General features: G+C 44.0%; 1 protein-coding gene and 1 long non-coding RNA gene across 2 annotated transcripts in view; one reads left to right on the top strand and one right to left on the bottom strand.

Annotated features, from left to right (window-relative positions):
* The window catches only part of LOC122460840, a 28,600-nt gene extending 22,807 nt beyond the window's left edge, over nucleotides 1–5,793 (bottom strand). The window contains exon 1 of the long non-coding RNA XR_006282394.1: nucleotides 5,484–5,793. This is a non-coding gene — a long non-coding RNA (uncharacterized LOC122460840). The remainder of the gene's footprint in view (nucleotides 1–5,483) is intronic.
* PDE3B (phosphodiesterase 3B) overlaps nucleotides 3,872–20,594 on the top strand; it is a 276,021-nt gene continuing 259,298 nt past the window's right edge. The window contains exon 1 of the mRNA XM_038405653.2: nucleotides 3,872–6,655. Within this exon, the coding sequence (XP_038261581.1) occupies nucleotides 5,651–6,655 (1,005 nt within the window). The 5' untranslated portion in view covers nucleotides 3,872–5,650. The remainder of the gene's footprint in view (nucleotides 6,656–20,594) is intronic.

Genomic DNA, 20,594 nt, shown 5'->3' with positions numbered 1-20,594 from the left:
AGTTGGTGAGCCCTGATAGAGGGGGGAAAAAGTTCCCAGGGTTCTCTATCATTGGAGCAGGCAACAGGCAGTCAGACTTAGAGGTCACAGTCTGATTGCCCAGAGCCAAGGAACGAGACAGAGCCAGAACAAGGGCTGAAGATCAGAACCACTAGAGTACAAATGCCAGAGCAAGGGTCAGAACGGGATTACCCAGAATCAGGGAAAGCAGGAACAGGGCTGGTTCTGAGGCAGGAGCAAGGCTAGTACAGGACTGGTCGGGAACAAGGCTGGGTGTAGAGCAGGATCTGGGCTGAAGCCATGGAGGAACAAAGCAGGAGTTGGGCTTGGAGAGAAAAGGACAGAAAATGGGAGTGGGGAGGGACAGAGAAGGCATAGGCATTGAACAGCCAGTCAACTATTGCTGCTGGGCTTAAGAACTGGTCTTCTCAGACAATCCAGCAAGACAGTTCATCAGGCAGCCTAGCTGACTCATTAAGGTGTCAGCAGTACTGAGCAGGTGCAGCTACAGCTTTTTACGCTTGACACCAACACAGCTTTCTTCTCCCTTTTGCTCAGAGGAATTGAAAGTTTTTCCTGCCTAGAAACCGCACACCTCCTCGTGTCAAGCCCTTCCCTTCCTAGAACCTTCTTAGGAGTTTTCTATATATCCTTCTCTACAGGGAACAACTGGCCTCTGAGCAACAGTTAGCTGATGCTATCACCAGAACCTTCCTCACTCCAAACACTGAGAATTCCTGTCGCCTGTTTTACAACTCCCAGCCAACCTTGCTTACTTCTAATCACATTAGCCCCCTCAGTCAGGTGCTCCCTCAGGGAACTACACCCAGCCAGGGTGTGTGGCCTTTAGGGAGCCAAGACCCCAGGTTACACCTGTTTTTAAAGGAACAGAACATGCTGTTATATGGAGTTAAGTTTGAGATAATCAAAAGAGCCTGTCTAGAATTACCTGTGGGGTGAAATAAATATCACCTAGCTATTCAATAAGTAAAAACAGAGTGTGTTACCAGATAGTGTAGGCCTGTAAATATATTTAGGCATGCTTGGGTTTTTGCCTGCAGGTACATACTCTGAAAAACTATGCTGAATAAGCAAGAATGATTTTGGATGTGCAAAACCTGACACTCATAAGCACAACAAACTTGCTTTTTTTCCTGGTGTTTGGAGGTGTAATATTCTTTTAATCTTGTTGCTAAATGATTAAGTTATAATAATTCAGTTTATCTTTACTTATTTTCATACAACTGAAAATGTCAGTTACACAAGAGAGATAAGGTGGGTGAGGTAATATATTTTATTAGATAACTTCTGTTGGTGAGACAGACAAGCTTTTGAGTTTAGTTAACTTTAGTAGACATTTACTAAACTCAAAAGCTTGTCTCTCACCAACAGAGTGGTCCAATAAAAGATACTGCCTTTAAATCTTGGGACCAACATGGCTACCACAACATTGCATACAAGTTACACTAGAATTGGTACTACCTGTTGACATATCTTAGTGCACATCTGGAACAGGTGTTAAATTATGTTAATATTAGCTTCTACACTGAACAGAAAAGTTTAAAAACAAAGGTCCAGATCCACAAAGGGATTTAGGCACTGCGATGCTGAGAGTCATTTGCGCCTAACTTTTTTTTCAGGAGTCTAGAAAAAATCACAGGAACAACAAAGCCTGAGTTAGGCCTGGTCTACACTAGAGGGGGGATCAATCTAAGTTACGCAACTCCAGCTACATGAATAACGTAGCTGAAGTCAACGTACTTAGACCTACTCACCGCGGTGTCTTATCTGCGGTGAGTTGACTGCTGCCGCTCCCCCGTTGACTCTGCCTGCGCCTCTCGCGGTGGTGGAGTACAGGAGTTGACGGGAGAGCGCTCGGGGGTCGATTTATTACTACCTGCCGATCTGACGGGTAGTATAAACATACCCTTCGGTGCCTAGGCTCCTGTATAAGGAATAGGGACAGACAGACACCCTAGACTTTGATCCACAAAGCCAGAATGCTAGGCAGGGATAATCTAAGCTAGCCACTGGGAAACACTGAACAGACAGGTGTGTGGTAGGCCCCACCTCTCTCACAAAGATATGTACCTAAATCTGGGCTGCAGGGAGGTGCCTTGCTTTGCTTGTAATCCACAAACTAGGGGAAGATAGGTAGCAGAACGCCTAAATCCCATATGGGGCCTGAAACAAAACAGCCAAAGGAGGATGACCACCTCCCTTATAATCTTTAACTAGTGCACAGGGTACTCCACAGGATATGGGGGACTCCCACTGTTTGACAAAGAGAAGGGATTTGAAGCGGGATCAGCCACCCCTAAAATGAGTGCTCTGACCACTATTCTATGGAATATTCTGATTGAGGGCTACCTCAATCTCTCCTATTGAAGTTGTTCCACTTCAATTAAGTAACTGAATCATTAAATATGAATTGGGCAAGTGAACGTGTTAGAATGATTCTGTAGCCTTGGGGTTAGGACAGCTCATTTATGAAGTAATTAAACTCTGTTCAAATTCGTTCAGATGGTTTATGCACAGAAATCTCACTGTAATCAAGTTTAATTATTCCATGGGTAGACGTAATAGTTACAAAACAAGCCCATGCAGACAAACATGTAAGTAAAATAAATATTTTATATTGATTATACTGTCTAACTTACTTTATTTCAGTAAGAATGCCCTTCCATGAGTGTCTACTTAAAGCTTAATTAAACAGAACGTAATATTGAAGGATACTTGTATAGTCAGAATGCAGTTCACTTTATAATATTAGCCCTCGGTCATGCCAACATTTATGCAGATGCTTAACTTTACTCATGAATAGTCTTATTGATGTTAATAGTACTTACTCATGTGAGTAAAGCTAAATGCAAAAATGTAGCATTGACTAGATATGTGTTGGGAGAAAGTATTTTTTCCCTTATTTTTAAAATATTATTTCCAATATGGGTTCTGAAGAATGATACTGATAACATGTATACTAACACAGGATTTAAATCCTTCTTTCAAGGAAATGTTGAGCTTTCCACAAGAAAGCTGTGGTACGAGAACACTAAAGACTCCACCAATTTGATTTGCTTTCTGGAAAGCAAAGGGTTGCTTCTTTCCAATTTCTTGTGAACTCCAGTTATTCTAAAAGTAAGATCTTTAAAAGGTATTTGTAATTCGGTACTGTTTGTTATTTCTGATTAAGATGGTAAATATCAGTTTCTTGCCTCTGCTGTACTTTCCAAATTTGAAACTTTCATTTTGGTTACACTGAATGCTGTTGTAGAACTCTTCAATCCCTTCAGTAATCCTGCTAGATGACTTTTGTGCACATTATTGAGTCATAGGCTCTTATTCTGAAAACATTACTTCATGTGTACAGCACATATGTAAGCATTTGCAGGAATGGGTCCTAAGGCCTTGTCTACACACAAACTACACTGGTTTAATGAATTTAGTTAAATTGGAAAAAACTTTTGTGTGTAGACAAGGCCTAAAGGACAAAATTTTAAAAGTTGCGCTTTTGAAAATCCCAGTAGATGCCTGTCTGTGCCTTTTAGTTGCCAAATACTTAAAATCTTGCCCTAAAAGCAATTAATTACATTCACTTCTGAAGGACTAGCCATGTAAGAAAGACTTTTGGTATGGGGCCCTAAATCTGTTCTTTCCAAGAATTTAATTTGCAAGATAGTTTATGTAACTTTCAATCCTAGGTGCACATCTGTGACTTCACTACATCATCATTTTACGTGTAATGCAAAGACTTATACTATGAACACTTCTGACTGCACACTTTGCTGAATACATATTTAAGTAAAAAATGAGAAATTTCCCCAGATTAAGAAAACATAATACCATTAAAGACTCAGTTGAATCATAACTGTGTTTATTTTTTAAAAATCCTTTTTTCTTTCAATGTCACCAAGGCCCTGATTCTGCTAGTTGTTGAACCTGGTCAGATCTTTGTGTTTGTGCCAAGCCCCAATGATAGGATCAGGGCCATAGTACAACCAATGGGAGTTAAACAGGTATAAAGGTAAGCACATGTGTAAATGCTTGGAGGATGAGGTCTTCAAGGATTACTCAAATGAGGTGCAGGATCATGTCCTTCTTGTTACGGTATTTAATTATAAAACATTACCACAGCTAAATTATTACAGGTTCTTTAGAGGTTTCATGGCCATCTCATAAAAAGAACTGAAAAGGAGATCAGAGACTGCAACTGTCACCAGGCAGTCAGCTGAGAGGGGTGTTGAGGATTAAGTGGAAAAGAAAAGAATGCTTAGTTGCTTGAAGTATTTATATTGTTTATGGCTTCTAGGTACTCCAATAGTGATGGGGAAGCTTCATATGAATTTTTTAAAAAGTAAATTAAGCAAACTTTGTATTGTGGCTCTTCAAGCCTGGTTTAACAATTTAATCTCATTTATACATGTGTAAACATTATGTCAAAAACTGAAAGAACCAAGAGAAATTACTGCAAGCCAAACCTCCTCCTCATGTATTTTTATAGCAAGGAAAAGCCTCTAATTCTCTTTCTACGCATGCCACCTATTTCCCAGAGCCAGTACATTTTAAAGCAAATATATACCGCTTTCCCACTACCTCTCCAAAAATCAATTTGAATGTGCCTAGGTTTTTGCCCCAATGTCCTTATTTACAGCTTCAGGCCGTTGAAAGATTATAAACGCCTTCAATTTGTGCTGGGAGCGAGGCAAGCGAGTAAAAACGAAAAACAGAAGCGCGAGGAAAGGTAGCGTTCAAAGGCAAGGAAGAGCAAAAGCGGGGTCATCTGTCCAGTTCACTCCAAACGCTGTGCGGCCACCGTTTTTAAGAGGGGCTGCCTAAACATGCCCGTCTAGATTTTCATATGGGTGTGCCGAACTTCTCACAGCCCTGTTTGCAGGTGAAAATGCGGCTTCCCTGCGCTCTGGGAGCGGGGATCCCGGATCACGGGACCAGCCCGTGCAGGCAGGGGGCCCAGTCCGAGTAAGAGCTACGAGCCGCGCGCACACCTCGGGCCGACAGCTTGTGTAAGAGTCAGAGTGGGGGGGGGAGGGGAGTCCGCAGAACGACTCTAGTTACTAGTTAGGGGGTGCCAGACGCTGCCCGCTGGGCGCTGCAACCCTTCCCCTCCCCCCCCCCCCGCCCCGGGGGCTCGCGCGCTCGAGCACACCCCGGCAGCGGAGCCGCCAGCGCTGGGGCGCGCGCCCGCGCGCGCGCGCGTTCCCGAGTCCTCGGCCCGGCGGGCCGACGACCGCTACTGTGCGGCGGCCGTTAGAGTCCGACCGCTCTTTAGGCGCGTGCCGCCGCCGCTTCCGCGCACGCCGTGTGCCGTTGCAGGAGGTAGCAGCGAAGGCTCTGTCCCGTTCGCCCCCTCCCCCTCCAGGGCTCTGCCAGCCGCCGCCGTTGCAGCCGGTGGGCGCGGGGAGGCGACAGCGAGCCCCCACTGCCGAGCCGCCTCGCGCAGAGACTTTTTTTTTTTTTTTTTTTACCTTCTCTCGCTTTCCCCTTCGTTACCCACCATGCTCCAGACTCCGCCGCTCAGTCGGGGAGAGGAGCCCGCGGCTGACCCGAGAGCCTTTCCCGGGCGGAGATGAGGCAGGCAGCGCCAGGCAGGAGGAGACGGAGCTGACGAGACCCACGCTTTCCCCAGACCACCATGAGGGAAGAGAGAGAAGCCGCCGCCGCCGCCGCCTCCCAGCATGGACCTAGCAAACTCCCCCAGCCGCCGGACGGCGGCGGGGCGGCTGCCCCCCTCGCTCGCCCCGGGAGCGGCCCGGAGAGCCTGCGGAACGGCTACGTGAAGAGCTGCGTGGCCCCCCTGAGGCAGGACCCCCCCTGGGGCTTCCTCTCCCTGCTGCTGCTCCCCGCCGCCTCCCCCCGGGCTCTGCTCAGCCTGGGCGCCCTGGTTGCCTTTGTCCTTTCGCTCCTGCTCTCCTACGGCCGGAGCAGCCCCTGGGGCCGGCAGGGCGAGAGCGGCTGCTGGGGCCCCTCGGCGCTCCGCACCCTGCTGGGACTGTCCCACTGCCTCAGCCCCCTCTTCAGCATCGCCTGTGCCTTCTTCTTCCTCACCTGCTACCTGGCCCGGGACAAGCGCGAGGAGCCCGGCGGCGGCACCACCAGCCTCTGGTGGCTGCTGGCTCTGCCCCTCTGCTGTTACTCGGGGGACTTCGTGGCGCTGCAGTGGCTGTTACCCGCCGAAGGGCACCGAGACTCGCCGCAGGGCCCCGCCGAGCTGCAGATGGTGGCGGGCCGGCTGCTGACCGTGCTGGGCTCGGTGGCCGTGCTGACCCTGCTGCAGAGCACCCTGAAGCTCCGCCGAAGCCTCCTGGTCTTGGTCTTCTCCAGCCTGGTCTGGCTGGTCTCGCTCACCAGCCTCAGCTCGCTGCCCCCAAGCCTCAGGCCGCTGCTGGCCGGCTCCGTTGGGGTGGCCGGGTGCCTCCTGGCACTGCTGGGTTGGCAGCGCGGCATCTTCTCTGCTCAGAGCCGGGGAGTGCAGCAGCAGCATCACCACCCGCGGCTTCCCAGCGTGGAGGAGAAAGTGCCTGTGATCAGACCCAGGAGGAGGTCTAGCTGTGTGTCCTTAGGGGAAATGCCAACCAGCTGCCACAGCAACTGCAAAATGTCCAGGAGACCCTCGTTGCCTTGTATTTCCAGAGAACAGGTAGGTCCCCCGAAACTAGGGCAAGGGAGAGGGCAGCGCTGGTGGGGGGTGGGGGAGGAGAGGAAACCAAACTTCAAAACTTTCCGAGGAGCCAGAGCAAGTATCTAACGTGTGTGTGTGTGTGTGCGCGCGCGCGCTCGCGCATCTACTGGTATGTGTTTGCCGGGGGACGGGTCAAGATCCCCCTAAAGTAGTAAATTGGAAGATAAGAGGTTAGTTCATCTCTGCGCTTGTGAGAGATCGTTCTTCTGTGCATCCCTTAAGATTTAATTTGTCAATAGGCGCAGTGATGTGTTCCCTGCAGGCTACACGCCTTGGACGTTGTGCATCAGATTGGCAGACCGTACCTCTTTAAAAATAACTTTTTTTTTTTTTTTAAAAGCACAACCCTCTTAGGTATCAGGTGCCTTATAATTATTATTTTGATTGTGATGTTTCTAAAGCCCTGAGCCACCTCCTCCGCTTCCGAGGGACTACATTGGAGAATGAAACTTTCTAGTTGCACAGCAGTTTTTCCCCACCTTTTTTGACCTGGTGACTGCAAGTATCGGGGGAAAACCAGTTTTTTGAGAATATTACTTTCAACTGGCTGGCATATAGATGTGTACATGACGAATGTCTGGTTTTTCTACCAAGTTAATGTTGTTTCTTTCCAAATAAGGCAATATTGAGTTTGGATTGATTTTGGTTTAGGAGCTGTCCTAAGGTTAGAGAACTGTTGAGTCAAGTATGGAAAGAAGTATAAAACATTCAGGTTTTTTAAGGCAAATCTTGCTAGTTTCTATTTTGGGCAAACCCCTTTGCAGTGCAAATCTTGTAGTGCAAATTCCGTGTGGAGGTTGAGTCTGTTTGTATCTTGGAAATTGCACGTGAACTCCAGGAAGACTGAGTTGTATTGCTGATGGAATTGGCCCGGAGCTACCTGAAGTGGAAAATCATCCAGTCACAGAACTGAGAATACAAGTGTGTGTGTGTGTGTGTGTGTGTTTAAATAAACGCATAAACGAAGCCTGGCTTGTAAGCCAAGAGGCCATTGTTATAGAAGGTCCCGTCTATTGCTGCAGCTGAGATACAGAGGTTCTAAATAAATGAAGCTTGTCTAGTTTTTCTCTCGTATGTATTTCCTAATGCATCTGGTGCGATTATTTCTCAAAGCTCCCTCCCCTACTGTAATTTATCCAGCGAGTCTGAAGCCAAGCAGGGGAAAGATGAGCCAAGCTGAGAGAAATCCTTGACTTGGGCATTTATTTTGCAGCGGAATACAGCATTAATAGGGTTAGAAGTAGGTTCAAATTCTGAGGTTCTGTATCATGTTATAGGGTCATATAAAAGTTCAAGTAAAGGTTTCAGAAATAATTTTATGCAGCCAGTTTTAAGCTTGTAAATTGGTGGTAATCATCATATGAACAAGATATGAACTATATCATGCCTTTCAAATATATAGGGAATATAGTATAGTAATTAGAAGTTTACTTGCCTTTCCCTCTTTTGTTCTAGTTACATAGTAAATATAGTACTTTACTAAAGATGAGCAGCTTCTGTGTTAGAGGAATATCTGCAGTATAGGAAAAATACAAATTGTGCTAGTAGGTCTTTTTTTTTTTTTTTAAACCTTTTTATAGATGGTAAAGGATAAAAGTTTTAATTTAATCAAATACTGCCTTAGGTATTTAGCTGACTTTTTTAAAAAGTTTCTGTGAACTTCAAGCCAAACTATAGGTATTTAGTGTTTGGAAAAACATAATAAATACCAGCCTTAGCAAAATACACTGAAAGTTCAACAAATGCTGATGTCATGGGTGTTTAAAAATATAATTGCTTGTAGATATCCAGGTTTCAATGTTTTCCATTTCCATAAAAGTGAATAAAAGCAGTATGTTGTAGACCTTTTAGTTTCCTACATTTTTAAAGTAGATTATGCTTTACAGTAAATATCTCTTTTTTATTAAGGAAAATTTAAATAGTATTAACAGATCTTTTTTCACAAATTTGGAGTACTTTGATTTAGAAATACATTTCCTTCTGTACAGTATTTTATTAGTGGTGGTGTAAAAACAAAGCAGTTAAATCCCCTTATTTTGCATCTGACTCAGAGAAGATGGTCATTGCAGTGCTAATAAAATGTCAGATGTATCCACTTTAAAAAAATCAATACCTTGAGACTTTATCTGAAAATTTAATAAACACTGTGTGCTTATTTGAATGTTTTCGCTATTCTACTACAGTGCTATTATTGAAACAGAGGGAACACATGGAATCAAAATGTAACACATTCTGGAGAGAATTAAGATCTCTTAAAGAATTGTGGTTACATGTTAAAACAATTAATAAAGATCTATAATATGCATTTTTTTTTGCAATATTAACATTTTGTTAATATGTATGTTAATATGTTAGTATGTTAATTTACATAGGGATTAATGAGTACTGTTTAAAAAGTTCAGAGGAATACAAAGAATGCAGTATAAACCCATCGTGGTATGAATGTGTTTTTGGTAATCTGAGAGAGCTAAATTACTATGGTGATATTTTGTAAGAATATTAATATAGTATACTGAAATTGTACAATGCGAGAAAATAAAGCTGCAGAGAGTTGACTAAGTCTGGAAAAAATTGTGAATAATTATGTTTGAGAACCTTGCATCTGCTTAGTTGGTAAAATCCTGTGAGAAAATAATTGTATTGGGTTCATATTCTGTTTTTTCAGTAATAGGCGAAAACTAATACTCGGAAAGAGGTCTGTGTACATGGGGGGGGGGAGGAGGAAAGAAGAGGGGAAGAGAAACAACTTCTTGTGTATGTATCCTGTCTACTCCAACAGAGATCAGTTTGAGCAGTCTTTGACTTCAGTGGGAGCAGGAACAGGCCCTATCAACCTGATTCTGTAAATGCTTCCTAACTTGAGTAACCCATATAGTAAACATCTGTGGGATCAGGCTCTGTTTTGTTCGAGTATGGGAACTAAACTGTTGAAATATGCATAAAAATTATATATTCATTGTCAAATGGCAAAAGCATATCCATGCTGTCTTTAGATATATTCTACAGCATTTTGCCTCCAGCATCTGTTGTAAACATAGCTAACAACATAGTTCTGGAAAACTGACAACTTGTGTACTTGTTTTCCTCATTTAAAATAGGTTATACTATAATGGTTTATTTTTAGAAACCTTAAATAAAACTTAAACAGGTTATTAAAATGAATAAAAATAAATAAAAAGCAGGAAAAGGGTTATGTAATATGATTTAATTTTAAGTCTAAATTTCAAATAAGCACAATTTTTTCAGACACTTGAAGCACTGAACATGTTAGTGTTTTTCAACTCTTCATTGAAATAAATTAAGCATTTTTTTTAAATCTGCACTTATAGTAAACAAACTTCATGTAACTATTTCTGTGTTCATCTTGAGCGCAACGTGACAGTCATTATTTATTATTGTTTGGTGTTATAAAATAAATATTTACAGTACAAGTAATCAAAACAGTTCCTACCCTAAAGATGTTAATCTGGTAGTCCAGTTCTGCTCCCACTGAAGTCAAAGGGAAGGGTAAACACCTTTAAAATTCCTCCTGGCTAGAGGAAAAATCCTTTCACCTGTAAAGGGTTAAGAAGCTAGGATAACCTTGCTGGCACCTAACCACAATGACCAATGAGAAGACAAGATACTTCCAAAGCTGGAGGGGGGGGGAGAAACAAAGGGTCTGGGTTTGTCTGTGTGATGCTTTTGCCAGGGACAGAACAGGAATGCAGTCTTAGAATTTAGTAAGTAATCTAGCTAGATATGCGTTGGATTATGATTTCTTTAAATGGCTGAGAAAATAAGCTGTGCTGAATCGAATGGATATTCATGTTTTTGTGTCTTTTTGTAACTTAAGGTTTTGCCTAGAGGGATTCTCTATGTTTTGAATCTAATTACCCTCTAAGGTATTTACCATCCTGATTTTACAGAGGTGATTCTTTTTACCTTTTCTTCTATTACAATTCTTCTTTTAAGAAACGGATGCTTTTTCATTGTTCTTAAGATTCAAGAGTTTGGGTCTGTGGTCACCTATGCAAATTGGGAAGGTTTGGTGTGTGTTTAAAAAAAAAAAAAAAAACCCTCACCCAGGAAGGGGGGTGCAAGGTTTTGGTGAGGATTTTGGGGGGAAAGACGTTTCCAAATGGCTCTTTCCTAATAAAAAACCAAGTTAGACGTTTGGTGGTGGCAGCGAAAGTCCAAGGGCAAAAGGTAAAATAGTTTGTACCTTCGGGAAGTTTTAACCTAAACTGGTAAAAGTAAGCTTAGGAGATTTTCATGCAGGTCCCCACATCTGTACCCTAGAGTTCAGAGTGGGGAAGGAACCTTCACAGGGAGTTTTATCTGGTCCTTACTGGGAGCAGGATTAGGTTTTAAGGGCTTGGTCCTGCAAACAATTGCAGGATCACTCCCATGGACTTCAAAGGGACTGGTTGCCTGAGTATAGTATAATATATTCCAGCTCCAGCTGGGATCTGTGGAAACATAAGGAATTCAGAGTTGGGACCCTCAATACTACTGTACAGTGCTACAGGTCTTGTAAATATCAAATATGTTTATGTGGCTTATTGTTCTGAAAAGTACTAGAATATGTGGTTGCTTGTCTTTAACCTATGTATTAGGAAGAAATACATTTACCATCTAAGACGTATTTATAGGGCATGATTGGGCTCATTGAGTAAACAAGATCTACTGTGTAAAAGATACTGTGTTTTGCAGGAAAGGAATTTTTTCCCCCCTGATTTTTATGTCTGGGTCAGGCGTGACTGAAATAGTGAATGCTTTAAAAAGTGGAGCTAATTTTTCCTGGCTATTTGACTTGTTCAGATGTGCAGGAAGCTTAACATGTTTCACAGAAGCAATGACTTTCATTTCACCCTATTCTCCTTAGACAAAGGATAGTCATGTGGTTAAAATACTGCCTTGGAGATCTGGGTTCAATTCCATAGACGTTTTGTTTGACCTTGGACAAGTCATATAGGTCCCAATACAAGTTTAAATAGATGGGTAACATGAAGTTAATGGGATTACTCATCTACTCAAACACCTTGTTGCACTGGGTCTTAGTCACTATGCCTCTGTTTCCTGTTTGTAAAATGGGCATAAAAAAGTTGATATTTTCCTGACTTGCTTGTTTAGATTATAAGCTCTTTGGGGTATGGTATATCTGTTACTATATATTTTTACAGTGCATTTTAAAAGCAAGTAGTACACTGAAATCAATTAGAGCCCATAACACTACAGTAATACATATAATAATGAATGACATTTTAACCATTTGGTGCAAATTTTAGAGGCTGGCTTTTTAAAATGATAGCAATGACTGAGAGAGCAGGTGTAATTATACAAAAAATATTTGTGATATTGTCATTAACAGGAGCTCTGTATTTTTTCTTTTGTACATAAAAGCAGTATTTACTATCTTCATTTTATATTTTAAAATATGAGATTAGCAGTTGGGTACAAATGTACACACTGTCTACTCCAACCAGCAAGGGGAGTGTTCACATATTTCCCTTTGCTTAGGGAGAAATTGCATTATTTCTCATTTTAACCACTTAATCTTAATATAACAAATTTGACTTCATACCGGAACAGTATGTCCGTTTAAATATTATCTTTAACAATAAAGCAAAGTAATGAGATGAAGCCTATCCACTCTTTGCGGGCGTTGTTGCTTGGTCAAATAATGTAATGTCTATTTATTTATTTTCAGTCCTCTTCCTTACATTTATACACTTCCTCAACTTTGTGGTCCAGAGATGTCTGACCTCTACTACCTACCCCCACGCTAGTACCCATTTCTCTAAACTCTGCTTGCCTGTTATGCTCTCAAAGTAGCTCCTCCTCTTCCCATGCTCCCTCATAGTGCTATGTGAGCTCACTTTCTTTTTAAAATTGTCCTCAGTCACGCTACTTCTTGTTTAATATTCCAATTCTAACCTCAGCCCCACCCTCACAAATATGAACATTAATATACTAAAGAGAAAAGAACATTTGAGAGACTTGTATATAACAATGAATATTTCATGCTAATCACTACTGTAATCCTCCATTAAATAGTACCTCCACCCACTTATTATCCTTTGTTTTCAAGATCTGGTTTAAACTGTAAGCTTCTTGAGGTGGGCTCCTATCTTTTATTCTTGTATAAGTGTGCATATATTCATAATATTATTTATTTGTATTATTGCAGTGCTTAGAAGCCTTAGTCATGGACCAGGACCCCATTGTGCTAGGTGCACTGTACAAACACAGAACAAAAAGATGGTCCCTATCCCCAAAGGATATATACATATAAGACCAGAGACAACTGATGGATATAGAAAGACCAACGGGAGTACAAGAAACCCATTGAGACAGTATTGATTAGTATGATAGGCAGTGGACTCAGAACACCAGCAGCCTAACCACTGTCAATTTTTTTTTATAGACTACCTGGCAGAGGAGAATTTTAAGGAGTGATTTGAAGGTGGGTAATGAGGTAGTTTGTGGTTGTTGACAGGGAGCACTTCCCAAGTGTGTGAGGCAGCATGGGAGAAAGCATAAAGGTGCTTGTTTGAAATGTTGTTTGAAACAAATGGATTGTGGAGGCTGTAATCGTAGTTCAATCAGAAGCAAGCACTGATGGCTTGATAATGAATGAGAGATGATAGGGTGGGGATTGACTGTGAAGGGCCTTGAGAATGAATACAAATAGCTTATGTTTGATACAAAAGTGAAGGAGGAGCCAGTGGAGATATTGAAAAAATGGGCTGACCTGGTCAAAGCAATGAACTAGGAAAATGACCTTTGCAACAGTGCTCCGAATGGATATGAGTGGGGCAAGATTGCATTTGTCAAGGCCAAGAGAAGAATGTTGCAGTAACTATCATGAGTATTTGGATAAGAGTTTTAGCTGTGTGGATGGATAAGAAAGGGCATGTCTTAGAGATGTTACGCAGAAAGAATTGTCAAGATTTAGATATAGCCTGGATAGGAGGACCTAGAGAAGGGTCTCAGTCAAAGATAATGCCTATATTATGGACCTGAGTGACAGGCAGGATGGCAGTGTTGTCCACAGTGATTGAAAAAGGAATGAGGGGGAAGATTAAGAACTCTGTTTTAGCCATGTTGAGTTTGAGCCGATGGCTAGACATCCATGAGATATCAGAGAGACCAAGTGAGATTTTAGTTTAGACAGAAGGAGACAGGTCTGGAATAGAGAGGGTAGGTCTGTTATTAATCAGCATAGAAATTATCCAGAGATAAGGTATAGAAGGAGTGGAGAAAGGGACCAAGGATAGAGCTCTGTGGAGCCCACCCAGAAAGTTGGAAGGGGAATGAGGAAGATCCTTGGAAGGACACATTGCTGCTTGAGCAATTAGAGGTAGGAACAGAACCAGGAGAGGACAGAGTAACGGAAGCCAAGGGAGGAGAAGATTTCAAGAAGAGCATGATCAAAGGTGGCTGGCATGTCAAGATGGATGAGGATGGAATACTGCTTCTGAGCTTTGGCCACGAAAAAAGAGGCCATTAGAAACGTGGGTAGAGGGGTTTCAGTGGAATACAGCGGGCAGAAGCTGAATTGGAGAGTCTCTAGGATGGAATCAGAGGAGAGGAACCCCAGACAGCGATTATAAACAGCACAACCAATAAGTTTAGAGATGAAAGGAAGAAGGTAGATGAGTCTGTAATTGGAGAGGCAAGTAGGATCAAGGATGGTGCTTTTTAACATTGGAGAGACTAAAGTTTGCTTGTATTGTGAAGAGAAAAAGCCAAAGATTGAGAGGTTAAGAAAAAGAGTAAAGCAGATCAGAAGATAGGATGGGGTCACTGGAGTTAGAGAGGGGTTAGAGGAGGAGATCAGACAAGAAATATCTGTGTCTTTGCCAAGGGAGAATGTGAGTGTTTTAGAAGAAAAAAGGAAGAAAAGCTGAGGGGCAGGGTAGTTTGTCATATTTTATCAACTTTTTTTTTTTTTTAAAGAAATCGAGATACTCCGTGGAGAGAGAAGAGGTGATGGGAAGAATTTGAAGAGTGAATCAAAGATGATGACAAAGTGTCTGTGATTGTATAGGATTCAGTTTAGTTGAAGTCGTGTTGTTTAGCTAGGAAGATGGCAGAACTGAAAGAAGAGAGAATGGAGGAAGTCATCCTGGTCACAGAATTTCTGCCAGAGAGGGTCCACAGCATGAGTAGAAGAAGTGGATGTTGGTGGGGTTAGGGGAGCAGGGCTCGAGGAGAGCGGCAAAAGAGTCAAGGGTACAGGAGTGTGAAACACAGAGAATCAACCACTCTATCAATGGAAGAAAGAAAAGAGAGGGCAGGAAGGAGATATCTGAGAGTAGATGAGAAGTTAACATTGGGGGGATTGGGAGGGTTGCTCAAAGGTCAAATGAGAGGGCCTGGGTTATGTGTGGTTGAGGGACGATGCTGAAAGAGAACAGGTGAGGGTCAGAGGGGGGAAACTTGGCAAAAGAGAGATCTGATAGAATGCAATGCTTGGTGAAGACCTAGTCAAATGAACAGCCTTCTGGTGAGTGAAACAGTTGAACCAGACTACAGGTTGAACAAAGAGGTTAGGGCAAGGAAAAGTTCAACTAAGGGGTTGGATGGGTCATCAACGTGGAAGTTGAAGCCATCAAAGGTTTGTGGCGATTGTGAGTACAGGAAGCGAGAGAGAGCAAGCTAGAGATTGAAATCAGAGAGGAAGTCTGATGCGGGGGAATTGGGTTGATGGTAGATGACAGTGACTTGGAGAGGGAGAGCGGAGGAGAGTCAGATGGAATGCTGTTCAAAGAGGAGAAGAGTAGGAAAAGGAAAGAGGCAGGAGTTATAAGAGACAGGAATGGGGGAGGAGAGAATCCCAGTACTCTCACCATTGTCTGATCCGGGATGGGGAGTGTGAGAGAAGGAAAGGCCTTGAAAGAGAGGGCAGATGCAGAGGCAATACCAGATGAAAGGATCCAAGTCTCTAAGAGCCAGGAGCTGGAGGGAATGAAATATGAAGAAGTCATGGACGGTGTGACCTTTTTAAAGAATGAAGTGGGCATTCCAGAGACAGCAAGGGCAGGGGAAGCAGGGGAATGGGTGGGAGGCTAGGAATGGTGACATGAAAGGAACAGGAATGGTGGTCAGGATGGGAGATGGAGAGGGAAGGAGGGCCAGGATCGGGGTGAGGGAGACACTGGGACAGGAGCTGTTCAGTACTTGCAGTATCTCCCCTGCCAAGCAGGTTACTTGCACAGCCATAAACTTAGACAAAGAATTCTATATACACGTAAATAAAATAAATAGTAGATATAATTCATACAAGTGTATCCACTAAACAGTCCTTCAAGAGATGGAACACATGAATTGGTCTCATCATTAGAATCTGCACCTACTTTCCTCATTTCTGGGCAGAGGTTGCAGAAAATCTGAGTTCCATAAAAGAGGTAAATATCTTAAATTTATTGCACATTTTTCATATTTTTCTTTAAAAGGGGCACTGGCAAACCATTTAGGCATGAACTTGACTCATTTGTTTGTAAGTTTAATTCCCTTGTGTTTGCTTATAGGCTGCAATAATATAACGTTTACACAGGCTTCTCATTATAAGAAAAAACACAAACTGAAGTCCAAACTCAAGCAAAAGAGGTTACATTTTCATTGATAAATTCAGCCTTACAAAGTTGTCATCAAAATGTACTACTCAGAGTGCAAAATCTACTCAGCCCCCTCATCATTCCTTACCCCACATTGGAGTGCAAGTTGAGTTTTGCCAGTCTGGATAGAGCATGTTTTCTTCTCTCTCACTGTCACTGCGGCTCTTGTGTCCTGGGTGCTGCTGTCAGCAGATGGTGCAGTAGGACTGCTAAATGTCATCATACACCGCTTCCACTGCAACTCTGCTCTCCTGCTCTCTTGCAGACGCTATACCACGGCAAGCATGGAGCCCACTCAGCTCACCGTCACCGCTGCTGTTGTGAGCATTGTAAACACCTTGTGCATTATCCTGGAGTATATGCAGAACCGGGTTAAGAGACACCAGCACGAGGATGATTTTGATTAGGACATGGACACAGACGTTCCTGAAAGCACGGACTATGGCAATTGGGACATCATGGCGGCAGTGGGGCTGGTTGATACAGTGGAAAGCTGATTCTGGGCCAGGCAAATAAGCACAGATTGATGAGACCGTATAGTGTTGCAGGTATGGGATGATTCACAGTGGCTGTGAAACTTTCGCATGCGTAAGGCCACTTTCCTAGAACTCTGAGAGTTGCTTTACCCCACCATGAAGCACAGGAATGCCAAGATGAGAGTTGCCCTGACCATTGAGAAGCGAGTGGTGATAGCTCTGTGGAAGCTTGCAACGCCTGATTGCTACCGGTCAGTTGGGAATCAGTTTGGAGTGGGCAAGTCTACTGTGGGAGCTGCTGTGATCCAAGTAGCCAATGCAATCACTGAGCAGCTGCTATCAAGGTAGTGGCTCTGGGAAATGTGCAGGTCATAGTGGATGGCTTTGCTGTGGTGGGGCAATAGACGGAACGCATATCCCCATCTTGGCACCGGACCACCTTGCCAACCAGTACATAAACCACAAGGAGTACTTCTCAATGGTGCTGCAAGCACTGGCGGATCACAAGGGACATTTCACTGACATCAGTGTGGGATGGCTGGGAAAGGTGCATGATGCTCGCATATTTAGGAACTCTGGGCTGTTCGAGCAGCTGCAAGAAGGGACTTACTTCCCAGACTACAGAATTACCATTGGGGATGTTGAAATGCCAATAGTTATCCGTGGGGACCCAGCCTACCCCTTGCTGCCATGGCTCATGAAGCCTTACACAGGCAGCCTGAACAGTAGTAAGGAGCAGTTCAACTGTAGGCTGACCAAGTGCAGAATGGTGGTAGAATGTGCCTTTGGACATTTAAAAGCTCGCTGGCGCTGTTTGCTGACCAGGTCAGATGTCAGCGCAACCAACATTCCCATTGCTCTTGCTGCTTGCTGTGTGCTCCATAATATCTGAGAGAGTAAGGGGGAAACGTTTATGGTGGGTTAGGGGGTTGAGGCAAATCGCCAGGCATCCGATTTTGAGCAGCAAGACACCAGGGCGATTAGAAGAGCACAGCTAGGCATGCTACACATCAGAGAGGTTTTTAAAACCAGTTTCATGACTGGCCAGGTTACGGTGTGACCGTTGTGTGTATTTCTCCTTGCTGCAAACCACGCCCCCCCCCGGTTGATTTTAATTCTCTGTGACGAAACCACCCTCCCTCCCCCCTTCAAAATAAAGTGACTATTGTTTTGAAACCATGCATTCTTCTTCTTTTTTTTTTTTTTTTTTTTTTTAAAGTGAGATAACTGACAAGGTAGCCCGGGTGGGGTGGGGAGGAGGGAAGGACAAGGCCACATTGCTTTTTATAGCTATACTACAAATCGGACTGTTTGAATGACAGTCTTCTGTTGCTTGGGCCATCCTCTGGAGTGCAGTGGCTGGGTGCCCGGAGCCTTCCTCCCTCCCCCCCGCGTTCTTTGGCATCTGGGTGAGGAGGATATGGAACTTGGGGAGGAGGTCAGGCGGCTATACAATGGATGCAGCAGTGGTCTGTGCTCTTGGAGCTGCAGGAAAGCCAACACCAGATGCTTGTTCATGTCCATTTGCTCCCCCAGTAGCCTCAGCATCATCTCCTGCCTTCGCTCTTCAGGCTCCTGCCTCTGCTCTTCGTGCTCACTTAATGCTTTCCTGGCTTTTAATACTGAATGCCTCCATGCATTCAGCTGTGCCCGATCAGTGCAGGAGGACTGCATGAACTTGGAAAACATGTCATCACGAGTGTGGGTTTTTTTTTTTTTGCCTTCTAATCTGCAGTAACCTCAGGGATGGAGATGATGGGGGTAGTGTAGAAACATTTGCACCTTGGGGGGAGATAAAAAGGGAGAATAAAATATAAGATGATCCTTTTTTTTCTCAGAAATGTGATACTCTTTCACAGTGAATCAAGCAATTCACAGCAGACAGCACATGTGCGTTGGGTACAAAGTCACATTTTGCCTTTTATATTGAGAGCCTGCCGGTATGGTGACACATCACACACAGCTGAGCAACAGAATTCGGTTTCCAGGCAGTCATGGTAAGGCACAGGGTATGAAGGGTTGGCTTCTTACGCATAAAATGTGGGAATGGTTTCAAACTGCAGCACCATCCTTTCTCATAGCAAGCAATGGGTTGGGTTTCACATTTAAAAGGAGCGGTTGTGGTTTTTGGGTGGATGTGCAGCACACATCTACCCTCACCCCACCACGTGGCTATTCTTTGGGATGATCCCTTCACCCCTCCCCCTGCCACATGGCTGTTCTCCAGGATGGCACAAACAGCCCAGCATGAATGGGGTCCTTTTACTGTTCCCTTTCAAAAATTCCCCTATTTCAACTAGGTGACCATGAATGATATCACTCTCCTGAGGCTAACGTAGAAAGATATAGACCGAATGTTGCTTGAATGCGACCAAAACCCAGGACCATTCACTGCCATGTTTTGTGCTGCAGTGATTCCAGAATACTTGCTACTGGCTTGGCGTGGTAGTGTCCTACCGTGGAGAACAAAATAAGGCAGCCCTCCCCAGAAACCTTCTGCAAAGGCTTTCAGAGTACCTCCAGGAGAGCTTCATGGAGATGTCCCGGGAGGATTCCCACTCCATCCCCCAGACATGTGAACAGACTTTTCCAGTAGCTATACTGGCTGCAACTGCATCCCAATTCTTGAGGGCAAATCAAACATTAAACACTATTGCTCTTAAACCCTGTACTGCAGTTACAAATGTGCACTCACCAGAGCTGCCTTCTCTGGCTTCAGGGTTGGGGATCCTACCTTTGGAGGGTATTGGGTCCAGGGTGATGAGAAGGTCCTGGCTGCCAGGGAGAACGGATTCACCGCTTGCCTGCTGCACATTCTCCTTCTCCTCCTCTTCCTCATCCACAAAATCCTCCTCCCTGTTGCATGAGACTCCCCCCCCCCTTGCAGGTTTCCACGGACAGTGGTGGGGTAGTTGTAGGGTCCCCCCCTTAGAATGCCATGCATCTGATCATAGAAGCGGCACGAATGGGGGTCTGAGCCGGAGCGCCCGTTTGCCTGCTTTGTCTTTTGGTAGGCTTGCCTGAGCTCCTTAACTTTCACTTGGCACTGCTGTGTGTCTGTTGTAGCCTCTCTACATCATGCCCTGTGAAATTTTGGCAAATATTTTGGCATTTCTTCTTTTTGCTCGGAGTTCTGCCTGCACAGATGCTTCTCCCCATACAGCAGTGAGATCCAGTGTCCCCCTTTTGGTCCATGCTGGAGCTCATTTGCGATTCTGGGGGGACTGCATGGTCACCTGTGCTGCTGAGCTTGCCATACTGACCAAACAGGAAATGAAATTCAAAAGTTCCTGGGGCTTTTCCTGTGTACCTGGCTGTGCATTGGAGTTCAAAGTGCTGTCCAGAGCGGTCACATTGAAGCACTCTGGGATAGCTACCAGAGGCCAATACCGTCAATTTCCATCATGCACTACTCCAAATTCGACCCAGCAAGGTCAATTTTAGCGCTACTCCCCTTGCCGGGAAGGAGTACAGAAGTCGATTTTAAGAGCCCTTTAAGTCAACGGAAGGGGCTGGTTGTGTGGGTGCATCCATTTTTAAAATCGGCCTAACGCGGCTAAATTCGACTTAACCCGGTAGCGTAGGCCAGGGCCTAGTTTGTCTACAAGGAGATGATACGTTGGATTAACTTGGGTTTGTTCACATTAAAGTGCCTTGAATCCACACACATTTTTTACACTGAATTATTTGGTGTCTTAATTCACAGTAATTAATCCTCTTTAGAACAGAAGTAACTCCTTCTCAGTGCGTTTATTTGCTTTAAGGGTAGTGTGGACACATTCCTAGGTACTCTATTGGCAGTCCTGCTATCTTACT

The sequence above is a fragment of the Dermochelys coriacea genome, chromosome 6 (assembly GCF_009764565.3).
Source record: "Dermochelys coriacea isolate rDerCor1 chromosome 6, rDerCor1.pri.v4, whole genome shotgun sequence".
Lineage (NCBI taxonomy): Eukaryota > Metazoa > Chordata > Testudines > Dermochelyidae > Dermochelys > Dermochelys coriacea.
The sequence above is the reverse complement of the archived record's forward strand: the minus strand, read 5'-3'. Positions and strand labels throughout refer to the sequence as shown.